At 35.2% G+C, this 20536-nt stretch overlaps 1 protein-coding gene across 1 annotated transcript in view; it reads right to left on the bottom strand.

Moving 5' to 3' along the window:
• Positions 1 to 1628: 1628 nt before the first annotated feature.
• Positions 1629 to 20536, bottom strand: part of LOC107691612 (progesterone-induced-blocking factor 1-like) — a 43462-nt gene continuing 24554 nt past the window's right edge. Inside the window, exons 12-15 of the mRNA XM_016490298.1 lie at positions 8468 to 8598; positions 6680 to 6764; positions 2082 to 2261; positions 1629 to 1853 (exon numbers count right to left, since the gene is read on the bottom strand). Coding sequence (XP_016345784.1) covers positions 1800 to 1853; positions 2082 to 2261; positions 6680 to 6764; positions 8468 to 8598 — 450 coding nt within the window. The 3' untranslated portion in view covers positions 1629 to 1799. The remainder of the gene's footprint in view (positions 1854 to 2081; positions 2262 to 6679; positions 6765 to 8467; positions 8599 to 20536) is intronic.

Below are 20536 nucleotides of genomic sequence, written 5' to 3'. Positions count from 1 at the left end.
GGCCTCACTCTGAGAAAGAGAGACGGCTACACCTTTACTACTGCTCTTAACAGCGCAACAAACCCGTCAAAACAGTTAAATCTGTCCACCCCTTTACGCATTTCCACCCCTAGCATTTAAATAATGACAACAGTACAGCATAGTCTACTTAAAAAAATCACAACTGACTATAAACAGAAATAGCCTAATGTGTGTTCGAACTGTATTCATTATTTTTATAGGTTAATTCTAAGTGCATTTTATGATAAAACATTATTTTATACAATACAGAAAAAGTGTGTTTGTCAAAATAACTAGTTACAGCAGAGAAGTAAATAGCCAATAACAAATCGTAAAAACAGATATTTTTCAGGGAAGTCGGATACACGAACGAATGACTCTTGTGAGTCGGTTCTTTTAAATGAACCAACATACAGCGCGGCAAGGGATGTCGGATTCGCGACTCTTTAAATTCATCAATAACACTTATGACTCTCTTACTGGATTAATCTGTTAGTCACTTACAGAACGCAAATGTTATGTTATGTTGTACTTAATGTGATAGGCTACACATTATGGCAATTGATGTAATCAGTGGCATTTTTAAATGAATGCACGTTTCACATTTAGGGCTACACTTGTTTAGTAGGCTATTTTATGAGTAGGCCTGCATAGGACAATTATATTCTATCATATTTGTTATCCGTTTTGTTCATCTGAAATCTCATCTGAGATCTCATCCCTAATAACTATACAGCTGCTACCAAGTTTTAAATATGTGTCTGTCAGCACGTCTGCCTTTACTGTTTAGCTGTAAAATACGGCTTATTTACAAACGGTAAACGATCCCAATGGAAAATAAATGTTTACCATAATTTCACATTTAAAAGTAACACAACACGGCAAATAAAAATATCCATCCCAAGTAGACTGAATCAATTAAATGAATCAATAAAATGCAGCTCACTGCTACCGCTGTTCTTGTTGGACATTCGAGCCTGTGGCGCGTAACATTAAGATGACAAAAATAAGCGCGCGATGCGGCTGCGATTAAGGTATGCGCGCGCTCCTCTATTTTTATCAACAGCTCTGAAATCTCATCTGAGATCTCATCCCTAATAACTATACAGCTGCTACCAAGTTTTAAATATGTGTCTGTCAGCACGTCTGCCTTTACTGTTTAGCTGTAAAATACGGCTTATTTACAAACGGTAAACGATCCCAATGGAAAATAAATGTTTACCATAATTTCACATTTAAAAGTAACACAACACGGCAAATAAAAATATCCATCCCAAGTAGACTGAATCAATTAAATGAATCAATAAAATGCAGCTCACTGCTACCGCTGTTCTTGTTGGACATTCGAGCCTGTGGCGCGTAACATTAAGATGACAAAAATAAGCGCGCGATGCGGCTGCGATTAAGGTATGCGCGCGCTCCTCTATTTTTATCAACAGCGTGTCTCGCGTCTTACGAATCAAAACGGAAGGATCCAGATCTTATAACCATCAAATGATACATTCAGATATTGATATATCTCTACAGGGTGAAGATAAAAATGCTTATATTCCGATACTGTAAAGCTACGTGTTGCTTATACAATTTGAAATAGGCCTACTTTAAAAACAATTTTCACACGCCTGTTTGAATGATTTATTACCATTAAAAGGAAAATTCATATTTTGAGGTTCACATTCTTCATGGCTACACATCAAACATGTGTATCTAGTTATGTAATAGGTCTTTTAAAACAGACTTTAATTCGTGATTGCATGTCATGGATCATCCTTTAAGTCTTAAACAAGTTGAACAAGTCTCTATTTAGTTTTCCGTTTGACTTTTCTGTACCATTCTGGAACTTCTTTATTGGTCTGTTGAAAGAAAAAACAACAACATTGTTAAATATCTTTGACGATTTCTTTGGACTTTACTCTGAGTAAAAAAAAAATCTGTAAAAATTAATGTGAGTCTAGCCGCAAGTAGAAAGCTAAATAGAAAGAATATGAAAGTTGAAAAAAAAAAGTGACATTTTTTAGTTCATAGAGAAGACAAAATACCGTTTGAAAGGCTCTGTACACGGGTAGTCAAGTAAAACGTACAAACACTGTGGGTTTGGGACCATAGTTGTATTGCTCCTCGTCTGTGCTTTTTAAAGCTTTGGGTCTATGAACTGCTGTACCAACGCCATCAGTCTCAAGCTCAGGTTGGGACACAGACAGAGGCCCACCGTGCTGCTGTGAGCGCATGCTAAGCAGGACTTGCTTCATCACAGAAAGTTCCTGCAACAGAGTAAGAACAAATCAGTGGTAGCCTGAAGGTTAAAGCACTTCCCTTTCACAACAGGTAAGAAAGAGCCTGCAGCTTCTGTGGTGCTTTGATTGCAGTCTTGTTTTGCCAGCAGTACTATGCCCTTAGGTAGGGCAATTAAGACTGAAACTGCAAACACAAACATCCTATGTGTCCTGATGTAAAATGTCAACATTCCGTAGCATCCATACAACCGAAAGTCATTTAAAACACTATTATTTGCATATACTTTTTTGCCATGAAACACAAAAGGAGAATTTGGCACACCTTTTTATCATGCAACAGTTTGTAGTGATACTATCTGTCGACAAATAAAATAACAAAAGAAGCCTAAGCAACCAAAGTCCCTTTCAAGGAAAGTCGGTTCACTCAGCCGCCATATTTGCAACGCCTCCGGGCAGGTCAAACAAGACCAAGTCCTATCTAAATGAATGGGGGAATCCTGAAATCTCAAAAACTGCTCGCTGAACTCGCGATTAAATTACATATTTCAAATCTGAAATGAACTGCCCCATGAATGTTGTTTCTTATGCTCAAATAGCGTTCAAAGAGCTTATTTTTCAGGCTAGACCAGCCAATGCGCATGCGTAGCTCCAACTCGCTTAATAAGACTGCGCATGTGCATCGGCTCGTCCAGCCTCAGGTTTCTATGGGAGTTAATGAGAGCTTCTAATGGCCGCTGCAGTGACACAATGACTTTACCAATCAACGACTGGCTCTTTCATTTAGAAGGTGGGACTATCCTGCCATATTGCGCGTTGCAGTTTCTCCCATTCATAAGTATAGGAGTGAACCGTCTTTGTATTTCCATAGTCTTTGAAGCAACTTGTGCACTATATTCCAAAGCCATATAAAATCCACTTCTAAAGCAATATAACAAATTAAAAATGCATTATAACTTTTTATTTGTGGTGCCATTGACCGAAAATCTTCCCCTTCGCTGAAGTTCTGAAATCCTACTTACAACTGTGTTCAGATAATAAAAAAGCAAATTACAGACACCAAATGCCATTTGCTTTTGCATGCCTTGTAATCAAACATTTGCAGGAGTCAGGACAGTTGAAAAATAAAGCTTATTTTAGTACTTTAGAAGACTTTAAATATAGTTGCTTAGGCTACTATTTTATTTTATTATTTTTGGAGCTTGACAAATATTAAGAATAATATGGACTACTTGCATAGTGCTTTTATGGTGCTTTTTGTCCTTACTACCGCTTGATGGACAAGGTCAGTGCCAATTAAATGACACGAGTGTGAAATGACACGTGAATAAATAAATGACAGAATTGTAACTTTTGGATGAACTATTGCTTTATGTCTGTTTTTTTTTTCTTGTTCTCTTTCTAATGTTCTAATTGGAAGTGGCTCACAATACATCACATACAAAAAAACATTACAGAAATCTGCTGGAGCAGCCTGGGGGTTCATGTAAACACTTCATTCAAAGCTTCAATGGTAATTGGAGGCATATCTTCATAACCTCTCCAGTACAAGGGGTGCCCTGAGAGTACCTCTACAAAGCTTTAGTGTAAATACTTCTGAATCAATTGAAGGAAACGCCCTCAAACACAACAGTGTTCTTTCATTAAAGTCATCAGTGTAATAGTTCTGAGAACGGATACAGGTTTGATGAAAAATGTTGCTGCATACATGTCACAAAGGAAAATAATTACCCAGTATCTCATTATAAACAATGTGACACAGAGGTTGCTTGAAAACAGTGAAACGGCAATATTTATAATGCTTTTCTTAACATTTATTTAAAAAACAAATGTAGAAATACAACTAAAACAAACAAAAAATGTTTATGAAGATCTGGTAGGTAAAAAAAAATACTGTCTATCTGGTCTTTTACTATAAGGTTTTAATAAAAACAAATACTTGCGGACAACTGCATATTAATGAGCGAGTTCATCTATGTTTATGATTCCTGTGTTCTCAGCTACAACTTCCCAGCAATTTGTGGCTAGATTGGAAGAACAAATGCTTCATGTTTTTCCCTGACTTGTGTGAAAAAATTAAAAATGTTTATAGAAAAAGACGTGTGATGCGACTTGCTGCTCATACTCGTGTTTCAGCATGCTGAATAAAATCCCAGATGCCAAGAAGCTTTTTAAACAGAAAAGCACTGGTGACAGATATATAAGATATTTTTAAGGCTACACAATACTGCACAAAAACTGTACTTGTCCTGAGTAAAACCCTTTAGGTCTTAAAATAAAGGGGGCAGACATTCCATATAATGCAACAGGAATGCAGCTACAAAAACGTACAGAAAAAAAGCTTGTTTAAAGGAAAGCAAGTCTTGGTGACAAAACAAAAACCTAAAAATTTCGCATAGCACTGTACGCAAACGGTTACTATTCACACGTACAACGACAATGTAAAATATCCCCTGCTAGCACATGACCGCCTGGTTCATGCGAGTGTAGATCAGCCCGATGCGTAAGAGTCATTCAATATTTCTATTTATCACTGCACGACCATATGCGCTGGCATGCCAAAAAGCACCAGTGAAGAGCAGCTGTCTGTGAGGATTGCATGCTTTCTGCCAACATGCCAAGTCGGCACAGTGTGTGTGCCAGCAGTATTTGGTTGAAAATAGCTCCAGATTGCACTGGCGCTTAATAAGTTACGCCCTGTCCTTAATATCCCAAGAGTTCAGAATGTCAGAGGAGGTGTTGTGTACCTTCATGTGCCTTTAAGAGACAGGACAACTCCATTCATTTAATAGAAACACAATTCAACAATCAAAATTTCACAGAAAATCATACTGTGTACTGACTTGTTCTTTGTTTCATACCTTGTCATTCAAAACACTGAATTCTGAATCTATGGGTCAAGTGGATTTTGGCTTTACACATGGGTTCCCCTCAACGAGGCAATGCATTAGCTGTCCGTCATCAAAAACAACCACAAGCAGCAAGGTTATTACTAATCTGATGACTTGAGCATGGGAAACAGTTGACCTGAGACTGGATTTTCTAGTTATTCACTGCATCTCAGAAACTTCTAGGAAAGCCGTTGTCGCAACTGAGCTGTACTGAGAGCTTCCTAAAGATACAACGCTGAGGCATCCATCAGTTACTAGAGCTGCAGATTCCTAATTTGCATGATAGGTTTTACGGTGAAGGTATGACTTGTTTAGAGAGTAAACTGCAGGTACGCAGTGTAGCTACTAATTGGAAAGGCAGGCTGAGTGACTGAGTAATAATGAAAGAGGACACACCTAAACTAGACTAGTGTATGTGGGAACTACTCTCTTGTAGTCATGTGTGGACACCTTTAATGGACAATGTATGATAACATTCCTCAAAAAAGCAGTTTTTAAGTGAGTATTATTTTAATAATTAATCATTTTGAATTTGCTAAAAAAAAAATATGTATGAAATTTCTTTCAAATGCAGCTAAGTGAACCCACTTCCACTTTTAAAAAAATAATAAAGTTAATTGTAAAATACAGTAAATTTGACAAACTGAAATAATAAAATATAGAATTAATTAAAAATAAATCGTCAAACATTACAAAATCAACACTACAAAAATGACTCATGGAACATTCCTCAGACTAAAGGTCATGTGGGGGATTGACTCTGACTGAACAATCAGTAACATGTTATACATGTTTACAACATGTTACAGTATCAGGGTTTTTGAATGGTAATTATGCATCACCCCATTATGCCAGTTATAATAGGTTGTACATTGAAAACAGTCCTAGTACCTGATATGGAAATTAATAAAAGTTAAAAACAATAATTTTTTTCCCCCCTTCAAATGTATTGTGAAGTTAGTCAGTGGTTAGTGGTTTCTATGATCTTTAGTTTGGTGTAACAACTTACATAAGAGCCAGTCAGTCAAATAAAATAAAACTTCCTCCTGTTATTTACACATTGTGTGAAATATGAAAGTACTTTAACATATTATTGATGAATTACGGATATATATATATGGAATTTTTAATGGAAATGCCACTGGAATTGTAAAATGACATATTAATGTACAGTACTTCATGTATGAATCACAATTTTGCAGCTTAATCATGTGTATGACTCTGTCCACCCAAGACAATTTTTTATTTATTTATTTTTTTGCCGGATCATTGAGGGATAGTGATCCTGCCAAACTATACACAGCACACATCCAAATCTAAATTTTGGGTTCAGTATGTTTTACAACATTTAGCAAAGGAACAGTAAAATAAACAAGGACACAATATTAAGGTTCTTCTAGATTATTTTCTTTTTTCTTTCAAAGTATGAATTCAAAACCAAACTGCGTTTTGAAACCAAGGGGGCTAAATAGGTTAGAGTACTTATTCTTATTCAAGAGAGAGGAGAAAAAAAACGAGAGAATTGAATTCATTTTAATCAGCTGACACAACAGTTACCTCTCTGTGGTTCAGGAGTCTCTCCAAATCTGCTGCCATGTTGTTTTTCACCTGCAGCAGTGTAATCTTCTCTTTCCGTAGTGCACTGTAAAAATTCATCCAAAAGTGTCTAAGAGAAGATGTCTTGAACTTTGACAAGTCTGTGTAGTAATTTGTAACATACATTTACAAAATTCATTGAATTTTTACGACTTAACCCATGTAAGTATCAACCAATTAATTATTACGTATGTGTTAAAGGGGTCATATGATGCTGCTAAAAAGAACATTATTGCGATCCACAGCGCAAAGTTGTAGTATTTCCTCAACGACCAGCACGGATCAGCTCCAGGCATGACGAAGCAGATATCGTCCTCTTTTGGAAGGCCAAAGAAAGTAGTTTCGCTTTCACAACGAATCACACAGTGCCTTCACGACATGGCGGCGGCAACAACAATACTACAGCGAGAATAAAAGTTACACCTTCTTTCTTTGCGTGAACATTTGGTCGGCGTTATGCAAATCTTCCCACATAGTGATGTAGGCATGGCTGATTCTTAACTTTTATAAAGAATATCTCTTTGGATTTGAGACTTTAGTCTTTGCAACTTTACAGATCTTCTTTATGCACCAAGAGCTTGTAACACTCCAAAGAGAAAGGAAATATTTAAATCGCATCATATGGCCCCTTTAAAAACAGTGGCATACATTTAGGATAATATGTCAACATTGCAAAAATTATTTAGATTACTAGAGTATGTCTTACAAAATACCATTTCAGTCTTTACACTTCAAAATTTCATGTTTAATTCCATGTGTTACTTGCCGTTTCTTTGTAATTATTTGAGAATTATTTGTACATCAAATTTTCTTCAGGGTATACGAGTGTAAAAGTCACCTGCTTGTCGTGTTAAATACAGCACTGATGGTCATACATGACAAAAACTGCATTTCAACAGAGCAAATCTTTGTAAAACATATGGCATGATTAATGAGTGATGACAAACATAGTGTCATAGTGAAGGTATTTATCTCTTAGTGCACTACTATTTCTACAGAATTAACACTGAGCTGTTAACAAACTCACAGCCTGGAGGGCTTGACAGAACTAGTTAAGAAAAAATAAAACTAATGTGAAATCAGTGAGCGATAAATGAATTGCATACACCTCACTGACTGCACAGCACCTGTTTGCACTGAACAGACAACCTTCACCGAGACTAACCTCTCCATCACTTCAATATAAAGGTATAAAGTTTTGAAATTATCCTTATTCAACAATCCCCCCAGCCACAAGTAACCTTCTAATAAAAGCTGCTAGATGCTGATATGTAGGAGATTCATTTGTATATTTTTCACATTAGCCCCAGGACCTCTAAAGACACTAATACAGGAGAAAACCTGCTTGTACAGTATGCACATACAGGTACGGGATTACAGCAGTCATTGACATGTGAGAGAGCCAAGAAAAAACATCTAGCCATGCATGCACGCGCACACACTCCTGTCAGATGGAGCCTGACCTTTATTGGCAGGCGCATTACCTTTGCTCCTCAATAAGTTGGAATGTATTTAAGTTATTTCAGATATTGCCTACTACCTTGGCCAATACAAATGCATACCTTGGAACACGCATATTACTAGTCAGAAACCGTTGCGACTATTGTTACAAAACAATGGCAATGATTCTATGGCGACTCCACCTATATCCTTTCAAAATAAAAGCTTTGTAAAGATTTTAAATGGTGCTGTTGTATTAAAAACAGGATGTATCCATAAATCTGTGATAATCATTTACTTCCCCTTTACCTTACTTCCTCTTCTAATCGCGTGAGACGTTCTTTCAGTGTTTGGATCTGAGTGTCTCTCTGTCGCACGGTCTCAATAAGGTAGCTGTGTGGCTGCTGTGCCTGCTGAAGAAGCTGGTTTGCTGCCTCCAACTGAAAGAAAGTAAAAAAAAAAAAAAATTATAATTTCAATATTTTTTTATAGGGATGCATGATGTAACAGTATCTTAACAGTTGCTATGCTTCCATCACCCTGCTTTTATGCATATTTTGAAGTATCACATCAGTAACAAGTGATGGAAATGCCCAATTTTGTGGAAAAAAATAAAAATCGCTGAATTTGTAAAAACACTTTTACACTCACTTAAGCAAGTAGCATGTTAATGCGAATAATGGGAGATGGAAACGCATTTGCCAAATAAATTCTGACGTAGTGAACATTAAACCCACGTGACTAATTGGCTGTTTCCACTGATTGTGTTTTATTTACTGTTGGATACTAGGTTACCAATACCACCATCATCTGCTCGAACAACCTGATGGAAATGCACCTAATTCGCATTTGTTTTGTTTTTCTTTTTTGCAAACTTTGAAAAGATTCGCTTCATGTTTCGATGGAAACCCAGCTATTGATTTACATATATTACATATAAATTGTAGGCCAACACTAGATTTTTAATTTAATTGTAAAATGTTCATTTCCATATTTTTACATGTTATGTAATCTTTAGCCAATCTAAAAATAAATATTCATATTTCAAACTTACGTTTACAAAAAAAAAAGAGGCATTTTTAATTATATAGTTTTACAGATTCATTTTTAGGTGTTTTATTTACTTTTAATATATAATATGTACTGTACACACACGCATAAATGTCATTCAGAAGTCAGTAAGATTTTAAAGAAATTAAAAAAATACTTTTATTCAAAAAGAATGCACTAAACTGCTCAAACATGACAGTAAAGACATTCTTATAAAAAATAAATTTCACATAAATGTTCTTTTGAATTTTCTATTCATCAAAAATAAATAAATAACAAAAAATAAAAAATAAACGGCACAATCTTTTTCAACTGTGATAAGAAATGTTTCTTGAGCAGCAAATCAGCATATTAAAATGATTTCTGAAGGATCATGTGACACTAAAGACTGGAGTAATTGCTGCCGATTTTAAAATATATTTAAATAGAAAACAGTTACATTTTAATAATATTATATTTATAAAATATTTATATCATATTCTTAGCAAATGGCTGCAATATAACAAAGAGTGAAAAATTTAAGGGGGTCTGAATACTTTCCGTACCCACTGTACAGGGGAGTTATTTCTTTGTAGTAAACAATTTTGCAAGCAGGATATAGCAAAATATTGTCTTTGTTTTTGTTTCAGACATACATGAACTGATCATCAAAAGTACACATCTAAAGCACAGTCCTTTAACAGATCAATTATAATCCCCTCTGCCACTGTTTTTATGTCAAGCCATCAGTCAGTCAAGGGTGATAAGATATAGAGCATGACATAGAAAATGACTTGTGAACCAGTTCACAGGTAAGCTCTCGCTATCTTTGGGCTGCTGTGGCAGGGTGGGGCTCTTAAAGTCTACATGCAACGAGAGGCTTCCACTGTGTGGGTGGCTATGAGCAATCTAAAGGAATTTTGTAAAGAAAGCTTGATTTTCATCCTCAGTGAATTACAAAGACATACAAAGTGCCAATCAGTCATGTCTGGCATAGTAAAAGTCTGTTTGCTAACAGCAGAGGCCAGGTTCACAGTAACCTCATTAACACAACTCAACGGCTCTTCCAATTGGCTGAGGATAAGCCCGACTGTGCATCTGATAGGGCAAAGAAAAAGGGCGATCACTTCATTCCGACAAGGGATGAAACACGCGACTGAGAAACGTGATATATGTAAACAGGGCACAAGCACAAGGGCCAAATACAGTACATCAACACTTCAATGTTTCAGGTGCTTTGTGAGAACATCAAGCATGACAGTTACGGTCTGCTATGATCCTGCTATGACAGCTTTAAACGTCAATGAAAGGAAAAGCTCCAATGTTATGTCTGTGAAGCAAGTCATATATATCAAGTGATTTTTCTTATGGGTCGTTTTAAACGATGCAATTACGTTTTCCTCCCTCTGGCCATTTTCTAATAGCCTGTTTTTTTTTTTGAATATATGATCATGCAACAAAACCGTTCAGCACTTTTTGTCTCAGCACCCTCCAAATAAGACAAATGATAATTACCTTGGTGACAATCTATTATTACCCCTTTTTAAAAGATTGGATGTGTTTATTTATTCATGAATCATAGTACTTTAGGTCGAGAACAGAGTGTACCAGGGTTAAACTGTGGTGTAGGAGCGCAGAGAGGAACAAGTATAGGCTTGTGATGTCTCTTTATTAAAAGCTGATCTAAGCTATTTCGGGCAATTTTCCATTTTCTCATTTACAGGATTTACTGTATATATTATATGAATTTCATATGTATTTATATAGCACTTTCTCTTGCTAGATTATAATTAAATGTAATCAGAATTGTTTTCAAGTTTGATCAAAAAAAAAGAAAATCACTTGATCATCAAATTTCTGAAGGATCATGTGACACTAAAGACTGGAGTAATTGCTGCCGATTTTAAAATATATTTAAATAGAAAACAGTTACATTTTAATAATATTATATTTATAAAATATTTATATCATATTCTAATGCAGCCTTGATGAGCATAAGAGCCTTTTTTCAAAAACATGAAAAAAATAATTTTACTGAAGCCAGACTTTTGAATTATTGAGAGATAACTTTTCAGGAAATGTCAGTTTTAGGCTTACAATCAGGATTAGGTGCTTCTACACCCTTGTTAATAAGCTATCACTTCCCTCTGATTTTAGGAATAAATTATGGGTAAGGTTAGTCTTGGGGTGGGGATTGGGTTAAGTCTGTATTTTTGGACAGTAATGTTGATCCATGATCAACAAAAGACGTTGATCAAGGAACATGTCTTACTTGGCAAAATCACGGCGACCAATCAGAATACATTCCTATATGTTCAGTTTCGACCAATAAAAGTATCAATAAGTAAAATCTCTACATTGTAAGAAAAAACTCAATATACAGTACAATATACCGTAATATTTAAAGTAATTTTTCCGTTTTTGGTTTTTACATGTGTTTTCCCATATTTTTGAATTACGCTTTGCATTGTGGGAGCGAGAACCTTGGTCGCTTATCGGCGCGAAAACAGTGCAAGAGCAGGCGCCATTACTCACGGAGATCTTCTCGGTCAAAGTTTAATTTTAAAGTCGGCTTTCGAATTTGGGGAACCTGTTTCTACACTTCCGTGGTAAATTATAGACTATGTTGTTAAATGTCACATAAACTGTTGACGTAACATTAATTTAGTTAAGGTCTGGCTTGTTTGGCAAATGAATGTCGGAGCCGTCACATTCAACATTTTCTGCTTATCGTCACACATCTTACTTACGGAGGTTACTCTTTTAATTGTTTATTAGCTTTTAATTGTTGTTGATGCGCTGCATTTAGTGCTGATCATATCATTTCAAGCATCTGTCATTACTGAAGAGAAGCAGTTGTGATAAATCTGAAGCGCAGTACTAACGTAGTTAGTTTAATGCCTTCAACAAAAGCTGGCAGAGGAATTGTCGAGAAAAGGAGAGACCATTTACATCTTTCCTAATTTAAAAGAGATGAAGATACAACTAAGTGAAGATCTGGCATCGCGAATTCTTCAAGGATAACACTATCACCTTTTCTGCCAAATGAGGTAAGTTTAGACCTTTTATTGTCTTGTTTTACACACACAAGGACCATAACATGCAAAAGAGAAATAAATTCGGTAACGTTACTAGCAGGCTGTCTGTGAAGCGGCTGAGTGAACACGGGCATCTGACGAATCAGACATCAGACAGCGTGCCAGCAGCGCATTGAGTTCTCTTTCGCACTGTAATGGACAAATGCACACGACATTATGCCAAAATGACCGTTGTTGGCGAGTGACCTCGTAAACAACACAGTCTAAAATAATTGACCGTCAAAACGGGAGTAGATCAGATGTGTCTCAGATATGCGTCATGTTTTAAAGGGACAGCAGTTCATGACATTCAAAGTGTTTGTTTTGTTTTCTTTCTAATGACAGGACGTTATTGCTACTGTACTGTGAATCTCAAGCACCCCTGCATTCTTATCATGGGTTTGTATTCTGTTTTATTAACAGTTTTTATTTAACATTAGTGTTAAATATTGAAAAGAAGTTGGTTGCTGAACACAGTTTCAAAGGTGTGTTCAAAGCTGCTTGTCGTTATGTATGTGGTAATTTTTTTATGTCTTTTTTTGTTTATGGTGATGGGCAGTTCAAGATCGCTGTTGTTCAAGAAGTTAATGACCACATCTCCTCCCCTGTTGCGGTTGTGAGCTACAAATACCCAGAGGAGATGATACTTACGCTGGAATTCATACAGAAGTAAGCAACACATATGCTATGAAATGTGTATAAAAAACGTTTGGTTGTGTTGCTGTTTATTTAGTTGAAAATAATGAAGTATATTGTAAGACAGTTGATCTGACAAGCTCATATGACAGATGCAAATGGAGACCATTGGAAATGTAAGTTAAGCAATTTATAAACAATTGTTTGAATTGGAAAGTATTAGGGATAGCAGTTGATTTCATGAACTTAAAATACTGTATGATTGCTTTACCATCTCCAACCTGCATGTTACTCTGTAGTTCAGTTTTTCATTCATTTCATTTTTGGTCATATCCATTTCTTTTAGTTTTTCTGTGAAGAAATCCTGAAAGAGGGTTGAGATGAAGGCAACCAAGTGGGTTTGTATTCTGTTTTATTAACAGTTTTTATTTAACATTAGTGTTAAATATTGAAAAGAAAATAATCATTGAATCATTTATTCTGTTGACTTTTACAACAACGTGAAGTTGCTTTATGGTGATGGGCAGTTCAAGATCGCTGTTGTTCAAGAAGTTAATGACCACATCTCCTCCCCTGTTGCGGTTGTGAGCTATAAATACCCAGAGCGCTCAGGACAGTTCGAACAGTTCGGACATTGCGTTAATCAGAGGTAAAAAACAATATAAATACTGTTTAGTTTCTTGCACAGACCGATCGTTTTGTGTCTTTACACATCAACGTATCGCCATGAGCCACAGGGTTTAATTTGGTTTTGTTTGTGTAAGATAAACATCAAATTTTCATTTTTGGGTGAACTATGCCTTTAACCATGGTTTTCTTACTTTAAATAAAAGTTTACAAAGAAGGTGGTTATAAAAACAGACCTAAGCGAACAACAGTCATTAAAAAGACTTAAAATGCATTATATAAAAACAATGAGGCAATAATGATTGATTGAATAACACTGTTAAAATACATAATGTAATACAAAATAAACACTTTATGTAGGCAACATTAGGCCTACATGTCATTACAAATACCTGCAAAGGGAGCCAAAGGCCTGGTAATTCCTGCAAATAAACAATTTGCATTATTACAAATGCCTGCAAAGGGCACCAAAGGCCCGATCATTACTGTTGTTACACTTACAGGACGATCAAATCCTTCTTTAATATTGACAAAACATTTAATTCAAATATCCACTTAATCTTTACATTTTGGTCACCTTTTTGTGATAGAAATGCTACAGCCTCTATAATTTCTTCAATAAAAAACACATGGACATCACAACCCTTACAAAAATTAATCATGGATTTATCGTAGTAAAACTGCTTCATTTTCTTTTGCATGATTTCTGAATGCTTGAGACTATAAAATCAATCCGACAACTGTATTAATAAAATCATAGCAATAGGTAACTGTCTAGAGCCACAATTGTAATTTGTAAATAATACAATTTAATTACAATTTATTTATTTATTTACTTTTATATTTTATTAAAGTTCTATTTTGACCCCTATATTAGTGTTTTTTTTTTTTTACTTCCATAATATTTGAGGGAGGAGGCACAATAATACAATTCTGCTTAGGGCACCCATTTGGCCAGCAGCGGCCCTGTTAATGAACTTAAAATACTGTATGATTGCTTTTCCATCTCCAACCTGCATGTTACTCTGTTCAGTTTCATTCATTTCATTTTTTGTCATATGCATTTCTTTTACAGTTTTCCTGTGAAGAAATCCTGAACGAGGGTTGAGATGAAGGCAACCAAGTGGCTACACATTCCTCTAAGACTCTTGCATGAACAACTTCGAAAATCCATATAATATTTGAGCTTTTTTCAAATCTCAAAATGGAACTTGGACTAAACATGCAGATAAAGGGGGAAAAGAAACCTGGAGGCAGTGTTCAGTAGTTTCCTCAAACTGGCACATGGTGAGAGGTGTAGTAAGAGTGCACAAACCCTTGGAGCCCTGTACAATTGCAACAAAAAAAAAACAGGACCTTTAATACATGAGGCTTGCATACAGTGTCCCTTTTCCTCTGCTTGTAACAAGAGCAAGGCTTCTGGGATGGGTTGTATTGTCAGAACATCTGCTCTTATGTCAACTCAGCATGTATGCATTCTCTACATATTGTGAGAAAAAAGACATAATTTGATTTGTTTTGTTATCTTCCACACAAATAATTTGCATCACTTCTTAAAATTGATGTTAGGCCACTGGAGTCACATACTTTAATGATGTCTTTATACCTTTCTGGACCTTGAAAGTGGTAGTTGCGTAGGCTATCAATAGAGGGACAGAAAGCACCCAGATTTCATTAAAAATATCCTTCATTTGTGTTCTGAAGATGAATGAAAGTTTTATGGGTTTGAAATGGTATGAGGATGAGTAATTGATGACAGAATTCACATTTTTGTGTGAACTATCCCTATAAACAATATTGTGTATTATAGGAAAAAATGTTTTGAATCTTGACTGTTTCACAGTTTGTGAAGTTTAAATTTTGTGACCACTGTTTGGTGCAACACCAGTATTGTACGAGTGCTCATGTTTTCTTTTTCTAATTCTGTCTGTTACTGTTTAAAGTTAAATTGTCTTCCACAATACAGGCATTTTTCAGTGTTTGACACATTGTTAAATTAATTGATTTGATTGAGTAATTGATTGATGAAATTGTTTTGTCCTAACCAATTTAAGGCAAACAAAAGCCATTGAATGCATTTTTAAGAATGTTTACATGAAGTAAAAATAAACCATGTTCAATTCGTATATTGTGCTGGATTTATTAGCTTTTTCCATATATAGATGCACCATTAAAACAGAAAAAGTCCTGTTTTTTTTTTACTGTGGGCAGACCTTCAATTAACGGAAATTTTAGTTTTTTTTAATTACGGTACAAAGTCCGGGTAATGAGCTGCCAGTACTTTTTCCGTTTTTTTTACGGAATTTTTTTTTTTAGAGTGTACAATGAGTCTTGACAATTGCACTTTGGACTGATCAAAAGGACTAAGACTTCCCAATTTAAATATGCATAATTGGACAGCCTAATCTAGACATCTGGCCCAGATGTACACCACTGTTCAAAGGTTGGTAATATTTTTGAAATAACTTTTTTTAAGCTCACCAAAGCTGCATTTCTGATCTAAAACGGTAATATTGTGAAATATTATTGCAACTTTAAATATTTTTTTTCTATTTAAATACGTTTTAAAATGTAATTTATTCCTGTGATGCAAAGTTTAATTTTCAGCAGCCATTACTCCAGTCTACATGTCTACATCCAGTGTCACATGATCCTTCAGAAAACATTTTAATATGCTGATTTGGTGCTCAAGAAATATTTCTTATTATTATCAATGTTGAAAATATTGCTGCTTAATATTTACGTGGAAACTACTACATTTTTTTTCAGAATTCTTTGATGAATAGAAAGTTCAAAATAACATTATTTATTTGAAATAGAAATCTTTAGTAACCCTATAAACGTTTTTAAGGTCACTTCTGATGAATTTTATGCATCCTTGCTCAATAAAAGTATTAATTTATTTTAAAAAAAAGGAAGTGTACTATGCAGTTTGTAAAAGGGGTGGAAATGAATAATAACCCCTAATAACTAATAACCCCTTGATTATTCAGATGTGGAGCAGACTACAGCTGATGTTTGTTCAGGAGTTTCTTTCATCCACAACACTGTTATGGTGCTTTTTTTCCCTCTTTCAGAATAGGAATTTCAAAATATGGGTTGATCAAAGAATTAGTTGTTTTGAACATTGCAATAAGGATGGGGGTTTGATGCCATTGGGGCTGAGTAAACAGAATTATAATGAATGCAAAAAGTGAAATGAATGCATTTTTTTCCCCAAATGCATCTAACAAGACCATATGAAGGTCAAAACCAAAAAACTAGTTTATATTACACTTTATGTCATTCAATGGCTCTCAATTTATTCCTACATTCCTTTTTTTTTTTTATGAGTCATTTGATCATGTATCAGACCACACTGTACTACTCAAAAAAAGGCGTGTTTTCTTTCCATTATTTTGCAGTACATAGACTTCTTTTTTAACCACACCACATTCAATTCAGAATGCAAACACAGCATTCACAGCTTTTACATGGCTGCTTCTGACATGGCTCTATAGAGTCTGCAGCAGCAGTGTAAACAGAGCAAGAAACACTGAAGGGCTTTGTGAAGTAGGGGTGTTTCAGATTAATGAGACAATGTAGACTAATTAAATTAATTCATTTTAACGTCCTGCACCAGCCTAATTTCACACCATTTAAACTGCCCAAATTTACCACCAGCATTTCATCCCTCTGCTTTAAAAATGGCAAGCTAGGGAAACCTTTACATCTTATTTAGCTCTGCCTTCAAGTACATTGATTTTGGCAAGAGATATGCAACATCCAAAATTCAAGGAACTGCCTTTCCAAGAACCAGAGACCTGTCTCAGTGTCACATCATAAAACTTACAGTAATTTTATTACTAACTGACAAAAAACAGGGCCGTGCACAGACATTTTGAGGGGCAGTGGCCCAAACCAAAAAAGGGGCACTAGGGGGGTGGGTGCTTGTTAATACAAATGATCCAGTTGTTACAAATATATAATTAAACAATGGCCAACAAACTCTCTGTTTAGTCTGTTTTTAGGAAGGCTACAACTTTGGCGTTCAACATATTGTTTCAGAAATGCAAACACTTAAATACTGCAATTTAAACTTCATTTGGTTGGTTTTATGTTGTTAAAGTGAACTTTATGAAAAGAAATATGACTGTTTGTAAAAGGAAATTATTAAATTAGTTTTTAAATTGTTATTTATTTCACATGGGTTTGAATCAGATTTGGCCAGATGGTCATTTTACACCCAGATGGTGCATCTTACCCACTGACTCGACTCGGGTCAACTTACCCCTAACCCGGGGCAAACTGAGCCATGAGAACCCTTTTTTTAAAAGAAGCCATATTATTTCTGTGTCATTTTCCCTTGAGGACCACATAAGTAAAAAATGGCTAATCTTAGCCCACTCTCCCCTGTAAGTATTAGACATTTATTTGAATATTTTACAGCATTAATCTATATTATATACAAATAAACAACTCATTTACAACATTTATATTATTTTTAAACTATTTATAGGCCTACTATTAATATGGTTTTAATCAAATATGATGCGTTATAGATTACTAGTATCAAGACAAGTGATTATAACGGGAAATATACTTAATTACAAGAATTAAAGTGTGACAAACTGCTAAATATTCTATATGATGATTTACCTGCTGGCTTGCTGGATCTTTGAATTCATGTTTGCAATGTTGAACTGCCTTTACTCTTTCTCGGTCTTCTTTTTTTGTGAAGGCATTTTTTTTTGTCTACAAAGTTTGCCAACAACAGCAAATTTTGTGTTATGTTAGATCTGATCGGGTATAATAATTTGATCAGACATTCTAATTCTAAGAACGTGGATATTTTGTTGTAATCACTTTTAATCACTTTACCGACAGAAATACAAAAACAAACTACAAATTACTAATTCAGCGAATCATCCACTGACTGTAATGTGGATTGTAATGCATCTACCTGTTAATGAACGACCTTCGGGAACTGTGGTCTCCACTCCAGGTAGCGGCACACCGATTGTGAGTGATGCTGCGGAGCGGCGGGAAAACACGGAGCGGATTAGCGGAATCAGCGGATCTTTAGCGGAGCGATAACCGAACGCTTTGAGCTGGGGTGAGGGTGGGGGATTGATGAGAGGGGCACCTCAGCCGATGAGGGCAAAGGGGCAGTGGCTCTAGCCACCGGGCCACCCCCCTGTGCACGGCCCTGCCAAAAAATGTATTGTAATAAAATGGGAACAAGACACTGTCATACTATTCAGAATGTGAATTTCATAATTTAACAGCTGTATCTCTCTAAAACGCAAAGTCCTTTTTTGGGGTATATCAAGAACATGCCACAGAATCAGATCAATTTTCCCTCTAAATAAATATCTTATTTACTTTACGGTATAATAGCCATACAGCAGCTATTTTTGCAACTCTTTTTGTTGTGTATTTTTCAGTTCGTGTGATTTAATTTATTTTACGTTGTAGTTGTATAAATGTTAACGGGCAAAGTGTTAAATGTACAGATGCAAATAAACAAATAAAAATAAAGAAATCATATTATGGATCACTGCATCTAATAATAATGATCTAATAATCGGTGAAGATAAAGGTCTACTGAAGGTTCTTCCGATAGTGTTTTCCATTGTAAATAGTGCAGTTTTAAGCATATGGGACATCTTGGTTGCATTTTATAAGCATGCTGCTATGTTTTGATTGTAGACTGAACTTGGACTGAACAACAATTAAGAAAGAGAATCATTGTTGACAATACAATCTAATCTATGGGCTTGGGTTAGTCTGAAACCAAGACAAGACAAATGATTCTGCTATCACAGTGAGTCTGTTGTTAACTTGTGTTCCAGTGAATACTATGCATGTTATCACAAGTAATATACATTAATGACTACTCACTAAGCACTTCCTTTATCACGGGCTATATTCTATCTTAGTTATAAGCAGCTGATGTGCTTTAAATCACCTACTGAAACCAATTATGTGTTCTAAATTATGACTAACAGCTCAAAAGTGGATTCTATACAGTGGATTCTATACATTTTAAAAAGACATTCATAGAGTATTATTTAGTATAGAAAATTTAGTATTTTAGCATTTTCAGAGTTAAAAATGAATACATTTTCTGATTTTGAGGTCTCAATGTTTTATGCTTTTACAATATTAAACCACAAAAAGATAAAATTTGTGTTTTAATCAGAAAAAGATATTCTTTCACAATTTGGTTAATTGGCTACAATTTGGTCAATTTCACATATGTACAGTTATTCAAAATGAAATAACTGTTTGCATAAGCATTCAATTTGGTATTTAGCATATGCAGTAGTAATCCTGTAACTAAAGAGATTGAGCTAAATGTTCTCCAATGGACAGTCAATGAAATATTCTTTTATCCATTTCTTGCTGTGTTTTTGAATTAGGCTACCTTTTGTTGCTTGGAGTGTTTTTTTTGTTTTTTTCCCCCCAATGTGCAAGTTTTGAAAAAATAATGACTCACCAGTGATGATTTGCATGTAATTTTAAAGGGAATGACTACTTATGAAATCTCTTTATATTCATAATTATTTTATATTACTTTATAGAGACCTGTTTGCACTTTTAAGGCATAATCAAGAGGGACAAAATAGGTGACAACATCTAAAATGTAACTGTCAACATTAAAAGCATTAAAGGGGTCATATGATGCGATTTCAATTTTTCCTTTCTCTTTGGAGTGTTACAAGCTCTTGGTGCATAAAGAAGATCTGTAAAGTTGCAAAGACTAAAGTCTCAAATCCAAAGAGATATTCTTTATAAAAGTTCAGTCAGCCACACCTACCTAAAACGGCTCGTTCTAACACACCCCCACATATCTAACTCACTATGTGGGAAGATTTGCATAACACCGCACAAATGTTCACGCAAAGAAAGAAGGCGTAACTTTTAGTCTCACTGTAGTTTTGTTGACGCTACAGCCATGTCGTGAAGACCCTGTGTGCTTCGTTGTGAAAGCGAAACTACTTTGTTTGGTCTTCCAAAAGAGGAC

This window comes from Sinocyclocheilus anshuiensis, unplaced genomic scaffold, assembly GCF_001515605.1.
Source record: "Sinocyclocheilus anshuiensis isolate Anshui unplaced genomic scaffold, SAMN03320099.WGS_v1.1 scaffold442, whole genome shotgun sequence".
Taxonomy (NCBI): domain Eukaryota; kingdom Metazoa; phylum Chordata; class Actinopteri; order Cypriniformes; family Cyprinidae; genus Sinocyclocheilus; species Sinocyclocheilus anshuiensis.
Note: the sequence above shows the minus strand (reverse complement) of the source record. Positions and strands in the feature narration are given on the sequence as shown.